Source organism: Polypterus senegalus, chromosome 1, assembly GCF_016835505.1.
Source record: "Polypterus senegalus isolate Bchr_013 chromosome 1, ASM1683550v1, whole genome shotgun sequence".
Classification (NCBI taxonomy): domain Eukaryota; kingdom Metazoa; phylum Chordata; class Cladistia; order Polypteriformes; family Polypteridae; genus Polypterus; species Polypterus senegalus.
In genome coordinates this window covers 201,796,397-201,813,345 of record NC_053154.1, presented here as the reverse complement: position 1 = coordinate 201,813,345, position 16,949 = coordinate 201,796,397, and the positions used below count along the sequence as shown (strand labels likewise).

At 38.4% G+C, this 16,949-nt stretch overlaps 1 protein-coding gene across 1 annotated transcript in view; it reads left to right on the top strand.

The window, feature by feature from the left end:
- Window positions 1-16,949, top strand: part of ash1l (ash1 (absent, small, or homeotic)-like (Drosophila)) — a 282,409-nt gene that overhangs the window by 99,254 nt on the left and 166,206 nt on the right. Inside the window, 1 exon segment of the mRNA XM_039767304.1 lies at window positions 188-918. Within this exon segment, the coding sequence (XP_039623238.1) occupies window positions 376-918 (543 nt within the window). The 5' untranslated portion in view covers window positions 188-375.

Here is a 16,949-nt window from a genome sequence, read left to right as displayed (position 1 = left end):
TCCATCTTTCAATTTTTCACACGTGGTTAATCTAATTGATGGTTCAGGGGGCCCTGGGCTTGTTCTAGAAGCATCAAGTTGTAGGAATTAGTCAGACACAGACGGGGATACCATTTTTTTGTAGAAAAGGTCTTATTAGAGATAACTAACATTTTTTTTTTTTTTTCTTCATTCTTTCTCTTTTCAGGTGAGTTGTGCCTGTTTGATAGAACTGATTCCTACAGCAAGCAAAATATTCTGAAATTTCTTTGGAATAAAAATTTGCCTTCAGTGCTTCATTTTTTGGATTTCATCACTTAAATCAGCAATTAAAGTTAGGAATTGATATAGTAATTTTCAGCCTTTCCAGAAGTGGGAGAAAACCCCCTCCTCCACATGGAGCAAAGGAGTCCGGGGCATCCCTGCCCTGATCTGGAAGGAAATTCAGGAAAGGGCCTGCTACCATCTCGAGAGGGGGAGGGGGAGAAGGAGGCAAGCAGTGGAAGCGGGGGTAAGGAGGAAGAAGAAGATACTAATGCAAAACAGGATAGTACCGCTAGTAGTACTGGAGATGCTACAGGCACTCCTGGAGAACTTGTGATTGAGGGATTGAAAGATGCAGGCACATCTTCTTCTGATAGTACTTCATCTGCGTTGTCAGATCTACAAAAGCAGCAACAATTTTCGGTCAAAGAGGCCAGCTTCTCAGAAGGCAGTGTAAAACTCAAAATTGGTTTACATGCAAAAAGGATGAAAAAACCTCCCAAAATTCTAGAGAATTATGTATGTCGGCCTGCCATCAAAACCTCTGGTCGTCATTCTCGAGGAGGAAAGTCATCTCGTGGGAATGCAGGTCCTGGAGAGTTAAAGGAGAAGATATGCTTAAATAGTAACTCCTCCCAGACGGTAACTTCTTCTATTTGCCCGACTCTGAGACGAGTAAGTACATGGTCTTAGTCTTTACATTTTGTCACCAGTACTATATGGCAGTGTTTTGTTTTTTTTTTTTTTTTAAACATTGTTTTACAGTTGTTTACCTGTTATTAAAGGTGATATTATCTATTTAGTAATATTTAATAAAATGTACAACTGTTACAGTTGAAATATATATTATATTTGCAAATATATTAACCTGTGGGAATCTGTTGTAGGTTAATCAGTAACATATATGATTATATGCATGAAAATTGAAAACCCTGCTTATAAATACTAAAGCCACATCTCGTCCAGTGATTTAGTTTTCATTTGCAAACAGAATTCCAACCTCCAGGGAAGGAGAGCAAGTTTTTTTTTTTTTTTTTTCCTCCTTATCCCTCACTGTCTAATTCTGAAGTTATCGATTAGTTTTAGGATACAAAGCCTGACATGTAAAATTGGTTGTTGTGATAAATTTTAAACAGTATAATTTTGGCCAATCGATCACTGTTTCAGTTTACATAGTTAAAGGTTTCAGTCACAGCATTAAGATAAAAACAGTGTGCTCACATCTAACATCCTTAAATGCTAAGATGTTCTATTTTAAAAATACATATTTAATAAACAACAGTTTTTTACTGAAAAAGGACTGGCTTGATCAAATTTTATATTTTAAATACATTAAGAAAACCAGAGATGTGGTAATTTTAATTCACAAAACCATTCTTTTTCTAGACTCTGATATAGTGCCTGATTCGAAAGAGTTATATGCTTTGTGGGGAGTTTATCTGTATTTTAATTCTGGCTAGTTTATATGCACTGAACGTTTGTGACAGAGAATTCATGCTTAAGGTATAGTATTTACATTAGTTTCCACTGTAGGCACTTATAAACTTATAATAGCTGGTGAAATTAAGGACCTCAACTACTACAGCTGTAATATATAAAAGTGGGATGTAAATTGTGTGGTCTATTAAGGATTGCAGTCTCTCTAATCCATAGAGATTTCTTTATCCAACTTCTCAGTATATCCTAGTTATTCATTGTTTATCATATTTTGTCTGTTATTTCCTCTAATAAATCTTGCAAATATGAAGTTATCATCTTGAACCATTCTTTTCTAGCTCAAATTATTATTCGCTATAAAACCAACTTAAACTGGTGATAACAAGAGCAGAATGATAAATTGATTTTATCAATAAATAAAAATTTTGGTTTAGGGTGTAAAGCCTGAGTAATTACAGAATGCTAGACAATCTCTCCATCAAACTACCTTGCCCCACACACAAACACAGCAGCAAAATTGCATCACATATTTAAACAAGCAAGCAATTCTTTCCTAAAACTGCTAGAGTCTCCTCAGTAATGGATGTGGATTGGATATACAAAGTCCGACTTCAGTCAAATGACTGTCCTTTGTAAAGTTTGTCTAAAGTCAAGGGCAGCTAAAGGTAGCACAGCAAACTTACTTCATAATCTCTGTCATAGCCAAATGGTAGAAATGTGTAGCTCTGCAAGATATGTAAGTTAACAACAGCCCTGAAACACGTGCTTAAAACAGGTAACAATAGCCATGTCATTTTCGTAGAACCAGACACTGTTCAACTTCAGTGGTGGAAACACCATGAATCAAAGCTCAATAATATGGCCGAGAAATATCCTTGCAGTAAATTTCCCATGAGAGAGGGTCTTTAGTGTGTGGGGAATCATTTTAACATGCCACAGAACATGCCTCAAGCCAGATGCAGTAGGCAAGCCTGTTTTTAAAAAAAAAAAACCTTAATGGATATTAAAAGCACCTCACATTTTGATTTTATGTTCCAATTATATAGGCTTGTTTTGCTTAGAAAAGTTTTGCTTTAGAATACAAGACATGTTCTAATGGCCCCTTTGTTTGGTTCTAATTTGTTAACTTGGTTTGTCAGGCCCTCTGGTCCTTAACAGATAAATTTGGCAGATCCCAGGTCCTTGATAGATGGACCGGGGCCAGAGGGACAGTAAGAGGTGCAATTTATTGCTCAATAAACAGCTAAAAATATTCCAAAGAGTGCCTGTTCCAAAAAAGTGACAAAAGAAAAAGTAATCAAGTAGATTTATAAACACTAAAAATGAACAAGACATATCACACATGGGGGGGGGGGGGTTAGTGCAACACTCAGTTTTGTTCTATTTGGGCACTTCACACCCACCACATTCAGTCTCTTACAAACTCACTCTGTTTTAATTCTGCTTTTGTTTGTATTTTGTTATCCCTCTTACTAAAGGTCAGAGATCTGCAGAGCTTTCTGTCCTAACAGAATTCCAGCTCATCTGCGACAGCCATAACTAGCGCATGACCAAAAGCACCCCTAGACGTTCTATGCTTAACTCCGCTTTTTGTCTCCCCCTATATACATTCCCTACAGGCATTTTCTAAGTTTCTCTCACAATCAACTGACAAGGGACCTGTTCACCCATTTGTTTGTCATGTGTTCCTCGCCCCTTTAAACCAGTGAGTTAACTGTGCTTGTGCTCACCTTCTTACTAGATAACGCAGGTTCACGCTCATGTATGCCTCCCAACTCCTGCACATTGCCTGCTATGCACAAACAGTCTAACTCCTCAGCCAGCAACAAAAACAGCAAAAACAAAAAAAATGCAGCAATTTCACTTCCACATCTTGCCAATTCCAAACCTGTGGAAGCAAGTAAAAGCCTCTGGAAGAAATGGACGAGCAGTGGCCCTTCAAGGAGAGACGCCCACACCGCTATGTAAAATCCTCCCAAGATGCATCACTCTGTTGCTGCTGACATCGTCCTATGCCCCTTCATGCACACCTGAGAGGATGAAGATATGTGCCATTTCTCTAATCTTTATTTATAATACTGAGGACTAACAGGGCAGTTAATTATATTCATCAGGACACCTCCAGGAGAAATTATGTACTATCCTACAGAAAGTTGGTGAGGGCAAATATACCACTACACTGTTTTGCCGGTGTCAAGAGTTGCATCTTCAGATGGTTTTACACTTTATTGATCCCCTCAGGCAAATTTATCTTTTGTACTTGTCCATGCTAACAACTATAAGCAGTGACTGAGCAGTAGTCAGGGAAGAAGTCCTGTAGCTCTGGAAAAAATTAAGAGACCACTGCAAAATTATCAGTTTCTCTGGTTTACTATTTATAGGTATGTGTTTAAGGAACATGAACATTTTCGTTTTATTCCATAAGCTACTAACAACATTCAGTAGTTCCACATAGAAATTCCACATAAAAATAATACACTTAGAGCGTTTAGTTTCAGAAAATGACAACTGGTCAAAATAACAAAAAAGATGCAGTGTTTTCAAACTTCAAATAATACATAAAAATCAAAATGTTTTTCAGTTTTAATCAACGCAAAACGCAATACTGTTTGAACTTTAGTGGAATAACTCTGACATTTAATCACTACCAGTTTTTCACACTGCTCTTGGGTGACTTTATGCCATTCCTGGCCCAAAAATTCAAACAGTTCAGCATTGTTTGATGGGTTGTGACCACCCTTCTTCCTCTTGATCATATTCCATAGATTTTCAGTTGAGTTCAGGTCTGCAGATTGAGCTGGCAGGCTCTTTTTTGCTTCTCATTGATGAAGGACTTTTTCCTCCTTTTCATCACTGTAGCCCTACCTAGTGAGACTGTTTCGAACTCTCCTTGCTGTGCACTTAACCCCAGCTGCCATTTGCATTTCTTTTTGTAGGTCACTTGATGTAATCCTATGGTTGTTGAGTGATATTCGAAGGAGTTTTCCTCCTCTGCCAGTCTGTAACTTATTTGTCCTCAGTGTTTGATGCTTGACCTTGTTCTTATGAACTGCCATCTTTGAAATTTTGAGGATGGAGGCAATGTGACGTTCCCTGTGTCCCTTTGCTAGTAAATCCAGAATTTCACCCTTCTTTTTCTCATTGAGAAGTTTTCTTTTTAACTCTTTTGCCATGATGAATAGGTATTTTTGTATTCCAATTAAATTTAAGCTACTACTTTCACTGTTTTTCCCATCCAAACTGGTCCTATTGCAGAAGGATAGTGATGACCACATCAGTGGTTTTTATACTTTTCCTCGTTAAATACAATTTGGTTCAGGTGATCACCTAATCAATACCTTGTTAAGTAAAATGAGGTGTGCTTGTTGTGAAATTCTACTATAGACACTGGAATGAAATGGCTGTCATATACAGTATAGAGATGCTGATTTAAGAAAAAATTGAAATGGTCTCTTTATTTTTTCAGAGCTGTCCAGTTTTAAAGGCACTTTCTCAGCATACCTTTTAGTTTGTTTCAAATAGCCCATCAAGAAATGTGTGTGATATTCTTAAATATGTGTTTGTTTTTATTATTAAAATAAAACCAAAACTAATTTGAATAGTGTATGTTTATTAGTTATTTTAAAGAAGGAAATCAATTAAAGTTGTAAATGGAGCATAGGTGTGACAAAAAACAGAGGCCATATTGCCCAATCCTAGTGACAACCCATTAATAATAGCTTCATAAAACTCATATCCATATAAATTGATATTTTTATAGATACCAATGCTTCCCCAGTGATTTTTGCAGGATCACTGTGCCAAGTTAGTTTTAACAGGATAAATTATTTTGTATGTTTCACATTAAAATAAATTGAAGACTACACAGATATGAGAACACTTGGAGAGGTGATACCTAGAAAAAATTAAACTAGTGTAACAGAATGAAATGATGCAAAGAACTTCTTTTTACAGCAATAAAGGTTAACATACAATTGCAATAAAAGCATATCTACAAAAAATATAAGTAAATTTTAAATTAAATCCCATTCACAGAAGGCTTGGCCACAAAAAAGTATGCAAATTTTTAAATGAACCATATTTTCTAGGTTGTTATAATAAGTAAGTGGTGATTTGCTTAGAATTTTTAGTTAAGTCATTGAAAGAAGTGAGATTTGTGAAAATAAAATTTGCTTTGAGTTGATCAAGTTATTGCCTAAAGGTAGTGTCAAACTTGTATCTTGAAACAACTCACATGTTTTAGCAGAAAGCACTTGACATTTATTGTCATTGCTAAAATGTAGCCACTCATCAGTCAATGGGAGGTGGGCATGACTAGTTATAAGATTGTATCAGTTTTCATATTGATTTCAAAACACACCATGTCATGCAAGGTGGTGGTGCTTCTTCAGCCATTCAACCTATAGAGTACCACTGCACTGTATACAGTAAAATGAAACCAGCAAAAACCATAGACAACACTGTTGCAGTATGCTCCCTTCAAAAATTCACAAGGACTTCGTGAATTAATTCAGTTTGCTTAATTTGTGGGGGATTAGGGGGTGGGGGTGGGGTTGTTAAAGATTACAGAGTAGGGGAAATTAGTGATCCACCCACTAATTTCAGTGGTAGGGGAAAAACTGTTTGAACAGGGGGTGCAGAATACCATAACAGAAATTAACAGAGCAACTAGAAGTAATTTTAGGGAGCATAACGCATTCAATCAATATTTCAAGTCTTTAAATTCCTTACAGTGTAAAGAAAATGAAACTTAGTCCAGAGACTTTTTTGATTAAATGCAAATACTGTACTTCAGTTCAATAATCTCTGTGCAGAAGAATTTGGCAAACCTCTGAGGCTCTTTGTAATTCAGGGTGCCATAAACTCATTGCAAAGTGGGAAAATTTTTTACTCATTTGGCTATCTACTGAATTTTTACAAAACATTTGCCACACAGTTTCTGCAATTATTATACAAATTAGAAACTTGTTAAAATCAATCTGCCTACCTTCACTTATCTTTCACCTATGTCTCTCCTTGAATTGATACTGGATACTGTGGATGAAGATTCAGACAACATCTCCGGTGTATACCAAAATATTTTATGGAATCCCTTAATGATCTTATGGAAAAGAGATCTCTCAAGTAAAATTTAAGAAAAGTAATAAAATCTCACCATTCATAAAATACATTATAGTTCAGTATGCTCTTAACACCACTAAATCAGCCAAAAATAGTTAATTGAGAGCAGTTATCTATACTAATAAAAGGCAAAGCCCTCACTCACTCACTCACTCACTCACTCACTCACTCACTGACTCATCACTAATTCTCCAACTTCCCGTGTGGGTGGAAGGCTGAAATTTGGCAGGTTCATTCCTTACAGCTTCCTTACAAAAGTTGGGCAGGTTTTATATCGAAATTCTACGCGTAATGGTCATAACTGAAGCAGTTTTTCTCCATTTACTGTAATGGAGATGAGCTTCAACGCCGTGGGGGCGGAGTTTCGTGTGACATCATCACGCCTCCCACGTAATCACGCAGTACATAGAAAACCAGGAAGAGCTCAAAAAAGCGCTTAAGAAAACATGCATTATATAATTGAGAAGGCAGCGAAACAATAAGAAGCGCGCGAGTGACATATACAACCATATTCATGAGTTCTGCTACTTCGGAAACAAAGCACGATGTAAACCTACACTTTAAATTAAGTTCATTGACAGGCTGCGCTGGCGCTTGTAATTTAGTGCCTGCCCATATAAGGCAGTCCGTCAGCGGCAATCCAATAGCAAACTGCCACGGGTAAATATTCACGGGTGAAGGACTGTGCTTATGGAGAGGAAGATGAGATGGTCAGGGTGGTGTTTGACACAAACTCAGCGAAACTGCGAGAGAAAGTTTTAAGTGCCAGGACTAAGGTAACATTAAATAAAGCCACGGACATAGCACGAGATGGCACCAGCACAGCTGGGAACCTTCGATGCATGTACACCAAGCGGCTCACGGAACTGGACGCAGTGCACAGATAAAAGGCAACAGTTCCAAAGAGCTGAACAAAACTAATTACACAATTGAAAAGGCAGCAAAAATATGAAGCGCCTGATAAGCATATTCATAAATCCAGCTACTGCGGAAACAAAGCACACGGTGGAAAAAGTCAATGTCCTGCTAAAGGAAGACAGTGTAAAAAAAACCCGTGCATGCAGTGTGTCAGGTCTCAGATAAAGAAGAAGACGAGCTGTTTATTGATGCAGTAAGAAACGAATCGATGAATGAAACCTGTCATCTTTACAACGATTGACAAACACGGAATGTAACTTGAACACAACACATCCTACAAATACGAACCTGATTGAAAGAAATAATGATAATCAAATCCTTGATGACAGCAACACTCAGTAACACTCACAAAACAAATACTGTATATTGACAGTCATGTTACGCTATTTTAAAATGTTCCCTTTTCTTTTTCTACCTTTTTAACACACTACTTCTCCTGCGCTGGTATATATATATATGTATATATATATATATATATCCCGCTCTACATACTCGAATAATGGATACTTTATTCGCCATCAATGATTGTTTTGGTAAAGCCATACTCAGTGTATTCATTAGATGAACGGTAAAAAAGTAAGAGCGAGGAGGATGACTCATTGAGGCATGCAGGCTGTAGTCGCGCCAACTCTCTCTGAATTGCGTGATCACATTTGAAAAACATATCTTTTCAAGTTCTATTTAGTCCATATGTGTCAAACTCAAGGGCCAGGGCCACATCCGCCCGGCGTGTAATTATATCCGCCCGAGATCATTTTATATACTGTATTATTGTTATTAAAGCCCGGTATATGAAGCGCTGGTAACACAATAAACTACAGATCCCATAATGCAGCGCTTCAGCTGCCTTGCATCAGGTAACCTGAATGCAATTCAGAAGATACAGAAAACAGCATAATTAAATAAGAATCTGACACTTCAGCGGACGCTTTAACCCGTGCACAATCACAAAGTGATTTCAAGTGAAGCTGCTTTATGGGAGACACAAATGCACCAGTTCACCTTGCCCCACTTTCCCTGTTGCCAAGTACTGTTAAACCAAGTCGTCACTACGGTGTTCCCAAATACGCACTTTGCTGATAAACTGAGCGCACTGAGTTTGCACGACGCTTTGGTGACTTTGATGAACAAAAAAAGTCCGTCTACATGCGGCTCGAACCTTGTGCATGTTTGGTAGCACATATCTGTGTGAGAAGCTCTTCTCAGTGATAAAGACTAACAAAACAGCACACAGGAGTCACCTCACTGATGAGCACCTGCAATCCATCCTGAGAATCTCCACAACACAGAACCTCACGCAAACAGAAACGAACCTGTGGCCAAAAAGATGCCAGGCCCAGCTCTAAAATGACATAAGAGCAAAGACAACTGAATGATTTGATTTGTTATTGCACGTAAGAGCGGAGTCAACTGTTTTAACAAACAGCGTATTGCACTGATACGAAATAGCTGTGTGTGTATATATGTAGATATGTATGTATATGTATATATATATGTAGATATATATGTATGTATATATGTGTATATGTATAGATATGTATATATATATATATGTTTATGTGTGTGTGTGTAAATATATATATATATGACAACAACACTCATCACTCACAACAGTGACAAAACAATTACATTGACAATCAGGTTACGTTATTTTCAAAATGTTTCCTTTTCTTTTCATTGCTTCTTTAACACACTACTTCTCCGCTGCGAAGCGCGGGTATTTTGCTAGTATTAACTATAATGTACCCAGGACAAAATTCAACTTGAGAGTGATGTCATCAAACATGCATTGGAAATGTTATACACACCATTTTGGGCAAAAAATGTTGTACATCTCTTGGTTAGGCTTGGATTTAAAATCACTTCTAACACCATCACAGCCTTAGCAACTTGGAGTCAAAAGACAGGCTGAGATCAATATCATGTAAAGAATACTTACTAGTAATTTGAATAAAAAAGTAAAGTCTAGAATACCTGAAAAAAGTTATCTGAATTGCTCCGACCATTCACATAGAAATGTATTTAATCTAAGTACTTGTACAGCAGATGTACTGTGAGGGCATCTCAAATTGTTGCAGCAATTAAGCGGTCACTAGCTGCACCACTGGGAGTAATGTGACTGGCATGATATGCCGTAACATGCAAAGATGAGCTTAAAAGGGTTAGACCACAAAATGTTGCTGCAATGATATGAACAGAAGGATGTTAAAAAAACAAAAATGTGAATAATTATTAGGCAATGAATGAGGCAATGAAAGAGAAGAATTCCAGAAGATGAACAGAACAGAAGAATTTCAATCCACCTTTTCTAACTCATTGTAGATTATCTAAAATTAAAAAAATGTATATTCATGAAGATCAGTTCAGAACTTGGCAATAACTTGTTAATGTAATCCTAAATTACCCACATTGACCTGTCCTCAACCTTTTTAGTTTACTTGCTGTTTTATTCTGTACAAAGAATAATTTTAGATGGGGTGTTTCATGGATTGCTTTTTAAGCATACTGTTATATACTTGCTATTTAATATTTATTATTTTTATTTTAAATTTCAAGGAATTTAAAAAGTAAACCAGCTAGCAAGTAGAATTTGTTTCTTAATAATCAAAAGTATTTAACTGTAAAATATCAAATGCTTTCACTCATTTTTCTGTTACCCTAAAGTTAGCTGAGTTGCAGTTCAGCTTAATTTGCTATTTGCAGCAGATTTTCAGTTTGCTTTACCCTCACCATATGGATAGTTGTGTATTCAAAGAATTGTACATTCTTCTCATTGTTTTAGAAATATATATATATGCTCTACTTTGGAAATTTTGTTATTTAACAATCAGTAGCTAACTCTTTAATAGTGCTGCATCTAATGGCTTTTATTTATTTATATACTATATATATATATATATATATATATATATATATATATATTCCTCCATACATCCATTATCCAACCCGCTATATCCTAACTACAGTGTCACGGGGATCTGCTGGAGCCAATCCCAGCCAACACAGGGCGCAAGGCAAGAAACAAATTCCAAGCAGGGTGCCAGCCCACCGCAGGGCGCAGACACACACACACCCTCACAGCACACACTATGGACAATTTAGAATCTCCAGTGCACCTAACCTGCATGCCTTTGGACTGTAGGAGGAAACCCACGTAGACACAGAACATGCAAACTCCATGCAGGTAGGACCTGGGAAGTGAACCCGGGTCTCCTAGCTACGAAGCAGTAGTGCTAACCACTACACCACCGTGCCGCCATTTATATATATTGTGGCAGTAGTGGGCACTAGTGCTCCCTTGAACACTCAGGTATAACTCCAGACACCAGGTAAAAGTCCAAGACTTTTTATTTTTTTCCACAGTGCACCAAGCACCTTCCACACTACTCATAAATCACTAAATCAATAAACTCTACTACAACACTCTCCTCCTCGCCCAGACAATTTGCTTAAAATTTGATTAAAAAGTGTTCCTTTAATTCTTTTGAGCAGTATATATATATATATATATATATATATATATATATATATATATATATATATATATATATATATATATACATATATATATACACACATATATATATACACACATATATATATATATTTATATACTGCTAAAAAGAATTAAAGGAACACTTTTTAATCAGAGTATAGCATAAAGTCAATGAAACTTATGGGATATTAATCTGGTCAGTTAAGTAGCAGAGGGGGTTGTTAATCAGTTTCAGCTGCTGTGGTGTTAATGAAATTAACAACAGATGCACTAGAGGGGCAACAATGAGATGACCCCCAAAACAGGAATGGTTTAACAGGTGGAGACCACTGGCATTTTTCTCTCCTCATCTTTTCTGACTGTTTCTTCACTAGTTTTGCATTTGGCTACAGTCAGTGTCACTACTGGTAGCATGAGGCGATACCTGGACCCTACAGAGGTTGCACAGATAGTCCAACTTCTCCAGGCACATCAATACGTGTCATTGCCAGAAGGTTTGCTGTGTCTCCCTGCACAGTCTCAAGGGCATGGAGGAGATTCTAGGAGACAAGCAGTTACTCTAGGAGAGCTGGAGAGGGCCATAGAAGGCCCATAACCCATCAGCAGGACCAGTATCTGCTCCTTTGGGCAAGGAGCAACAGGATAAGCACTGCCAGAGCCCTACAAAATGACCTCCAGCAGGCCACTGGTGTGAATGTCTATGACCAAACAACCAGAAAGACTTCATGAGGGTGACCCAAGGGCCCCATGTCCTCTAATGGGCCCTGAGCTCACTGCCCAGCAGCATGCAGCTCGATTGGCATTCGCCATAGAATACCAGAATTGTCAGATGCACCACTGGTGCCCTGTGCTTTTTACAAATGAGAGCAGGTTCACCCTGAGCACGTGACAGAAGTGAAAGGGTCTGGAGAAGCCATGGAGAACATTATGCTGCCTGTAACATTATTCAGCATGAGCAGTTTGGTGGGGGGTTAATGATTGTCTGGGGAGGCATATCCATGGAGGGTCACACAGACCGCTACAGGCTTGACAAAGGCACCTTGGCTGCCATTAGGTATCAGGATGAAATCCTTGGACCCATTGTCAGACCCTATGCTGGTACAATGGCTCCTGGTGCACGACAATTCCTGGCCTCATGTGGTGAGAGTATGCAGGCAGTTCCTGGAGGATGAAGGAATTGATACCATTGACTGGCCACCACACTTTCCTGACCTAAATCCAATAGAACACCTTTGGGACATTATGTTTTGGTCCATCCAATGCCACCAGGTTGCACCTCAGACTGTCCAGGAGCTCAGTGATGCCCTGGTCCAGATCTGGGAGGAGATCCCCCACAACACCATCTGTCATCTCATTAGAAGCATGCACCGATGTTGTCAGGCATATATACAAGAACACAGGGGCCATACAAAGTGCTGCGTACAATTTTGAGTTGCTGCAATTAAATTTTGGCAAAATGGACTAGCCTGCCACATCATTTTTTCACTCTGATTTTTGGGGCATCTTTGAATTCAGGGCCCTGTAGGTTGATCATTTTCATTTCCATCAAACGATGTGGCATCCTTTCGTTCCTAACACATTACCCAGTCTATATCAGTATAGATATCCAGGAGGATTTCTTTTTCCCATTGATTTCTGATGTGTTTTCAAAGTGTTCCTTTAATTTTTTTGAGCAGTTTATATATCTATACTAATAAAAGGCAAAGCCCTCACTGACTCATCACTAATTCTCCAACTTCCCATGTAGGTAGAAAGCTGAAATTTGGCAGGCTTATTCCTTACAGCTTACTTACAAAAGTTAAGCAGGTTTCATTTCGAAATTCTACACATAACGGTCAACAATGTTCGCCATATTGAACTTTCTTTTTCATGGCCCCATCTTCACGAAATTTGGTAGGCGGCTTCCCTGCGCTAACCGAAACCAATGTACATACTTATTTCGGTGGTAAGACACCACTGTCAGCCGCCATATTGAACTTTCCAACATCACTAATTCTTCAACTTCCCGTGTAGGTAGAAGGCTGAAATTTGGCAGGCTCATTCCTTACAGCTTACTTACAAAAGTTAAGCAGGTTTCATTTCGAAATTCTACGCGTAATGGTCATATCGGTCAACAACGTCCGCCATGTTGAACTTTCTTATTTATGGCCCCATCTTCTCGAAATTTGGTAGGCTTCCCTGCACTAACCGAAACCAATGTACGTGCTTATTTCGGTGGTATGATGCCACTGTAGGCCGCCATATTGAATTTTTAAACAGTCTTTGTTACGGGCCCATCTTCAAGAAATTTGGTACGCGGGTTCCCAACGCTAACTGATTCCTACTTACGTACATATATACGTCCATAGCCTGCAGCTTGGTCACCGTGTGAGGTGACGTTGGGTCCCCCATCCCAACGCCTCCCACGTTGTTGGATGCCTGCCTACATAAGACCGTCCGTCGCTTCGGTCTCTACATTCCCTTCCTTGCTTCGCCACGGGATTCACGTCTCCCTACTGATAACTACAGCCTTTTTGTTTAATCCACGGCTTCTCCGCTGTTTTATTGTTTGTTTATTACAATTATAGTTATTGTATACTGTAGGTATTTTAGACTTACTTTACATTTCTCAGGTACCCATTTCCTTTATCATTCCAACCCCCATTACCATGTCTATCGAGGTGATCACTGTTGATCAAAGAACTGTCACTTACCGAGTGGTTTCCATGCCCGAAGATGGCACCTACCTTTTCCATTCTCTTTGTTACATATTGCACGGCCATATCATGCTCACTCTTGATATCCGGAGGAACATTGTGTCTTATGTATTGAATGACTGGGACAGGTTCAAGGTGTGGACTGATGACGGTACAGGAGATAATTATACTACACAGGAACACTATAAGAGTGAAATGCTTAAGCCCTTCACCTATGGTTCTGCATGTGAGTTGATGGCTTCCGCTGAATTGTTCGGTTGTCACTTTCAAGTGTACCGGAATGGCCAAAATATTTTACACCTTTGGACAACCGCCAATGCCTCTTAAACATCTTAGATTGACAGGTGACGATTTCAGTAGTGGACACTTTGATGATTATGAATGTTTAAACCCTTAAAAGCTGGATGTGAAGTTATCGATGAAACTGGTTGTATACTTACAACGCTTAACAGATGCCGAATGTCACTTCAACACAAGTCCTGCAAATACTGTTGTAATTGAAACAAACCATGAAACTCAAACCGATTATGACAGCAGCAATCCAAGCTGTGAGATTTGTGACAAGATTACTGTTCACATGGCCAACTGTACGTTGCATGCTCAGGAGTAAGCTCAGCGCACAGCTTGGTCATATTACCACCGGAGGACCGAACTGACAATGTGGTATACAAAGAGATCCTTAACAAATAATTATTGGCATATTTTCCCTCAGTTTAAAAAGGTTTAATTTTCTTCTTAATAAAAATTTTAATGCAGTACTTCGCCGCTGCGAAGCGCGGGTATTTTGCTAGTACACATATACACAGTGATACCTTGAGATATGAGTTTAATTCGTCCCATGACCGAGCTCTTAAGTCAAAATGCTCTTATCTCAAATCAATTTTCCCCATTGAATGAATTTAAATGCCATTAATACATTCTGGACCCCCAAAAAACACTGCAATTTTTTTGTTACGTTTTTAAATAAGAATAATTTACTTATTAATAACGAATATTGTATAAAAACACAATACAATAAAATGTACTGCAATAAACTGGTTTTATTAAGTACAGTATAATGTACAGCATTTACCTTGGAGTTCAGACGAGTTGAAGATGCTGACAGAGGTGGTGGAGAAAAACTGAACTGAATAACTGAATGTTATTCACTGATTTTTGCCCTTTTCGCCGCACCTTCCTCACTTTCATCTGCAGGGGTTTTCAATAAAAACCTGTCCAATGAGGTCTGTTTCATCCACTCTTTCAGAATGTTTCTAAAATAGGCAAGTGTCATTAAATACAGCTGCTGCTTGATCAGTTGTAACTTTTTCAGGATGTTTCTTTTCAATAAAATCAATTACTAGGCACATGTCATTAAATAGCCCTGCTGCACTATCAGTTGCAACTTTTTCAGGGTGTTTCTTTTCTTTAAAGTTTGAAACTTTTTCCCAAATTGCAAACACTTCCATTATCTCACTTTATGAGGTAACCTTCTCCGCCTTTGCCTCCTCCACGATACCGATCTCCTGCAGAACCTCTATATGTTGCCGCGTCCTTAGTTCCGTCAACTCCTCCGACATCATTTCCTCGGAATGTGCGTCGACAAGCTCTTTGATGGCTCGTATTTAGAATTTTGGCTCGTAACTCCAGGCAAAAAATCGACCTAGTGACGGCTCATATATATATATATATATATATATATATATATATACACGAGGGGGACCCAAAAATAACCGGAATGTTGTTGTTGCTAGGTTGGTACTTGGAGTACGTGGTTTTTTTACGATGGCCGATTATCGTGAGCAATGTGCGGCAGTGAAATTTTGTTTTCTTCTTGAAAAAAGTGTTGCAGAAACTATTGTTATGTTAAAAAAAAGCTTACAAAGAAGATGCTATGGGTAAAAGCCAAGTCTACGAGTGGTTTGGCCTCTTTAAGAATAGTGAAATATCGATTGAATACCACCAACGCCCCGGGCGTCCTTCATCATCGCGAACTGATGAAAATGTCACCACAATCCGAGAATTAATTTGTGAAAATCGACGAACTTGTTAAGATTACCCAGTTGTCGTGGAGCTCAGTTCAACGAATTTTATCACAAGATCTGAAAATGAGAAGAGTTTCTGCAAAATTCGTCCCGCAATTGCTTACAGCAGATCAAAAAGAGCGTCGCCTGGAAACTTGTCATGAAATGAAGGATCAGTTTGATAATGACCCAGATTTTTTTTCCAAAATTATTACAGGAGATGAATCGTGGTGCTACAGTTATGATCCTGATTCGAAACAGCAGTCCAGTCATTGGAAAACCGTGAATTCTCCTCGAGCAAAAAAAGCTCGACAGGTAAAATCAAAAGTGATGTCAAAGGTCTCTTGCATTATGAATTTGTTCCAGCAGGTCAGACTGTAAACCAAGCATTCTACCTTGAAGTGTTAAGAAAGTTGTGCAACAGTTTGAGAAGGAAACACCCTGATTTGTGGGAGTCGGGCGATTGGTTCTTTCATCATGACAACGCTCCATCTCACACCGCTCTCAGCATTCGCCAATTTTTGGCGAGAAACAGTATGACAACCCTGAACCACCCACCCTACTCACCGGATTTAGCTCCGTGTGATTTGTTTTTGTTCCCTCGGATGAAAAAAGACTTGAAAGGAAGGCGTTTTGCTGACGTTGAAGAGGTAAAACAAGAAACGACAAGAGCATTAATGGGCATTACTTCAGACGAATTTAAAAATGTTTCGAACAATGGAATAAACGGTTAGATAAGTGTATTTCCTCCAATGGAGAGTACTTCGAAGGAGACTAATTGTAGTTTGTTCAGAAAATTAAATTAAACACGTTTTAAAAATATTTCTGCTTATTTTTGGGTCCCCCCTCGTATATAAAAGGAACACAGATCTCAATGAGAAAAAAATCATGTTGGATATCTTTACTGATATGGACTGTGTAGTGTGTTAGGAATGAAAGGATGCCACATCGTTTGATGGGAATGAAAATTATCAACCTACAGAGGGCTGAATTCAAAGGCACCCTGAAAATCAAAATGAAAAAATGATACAGCAG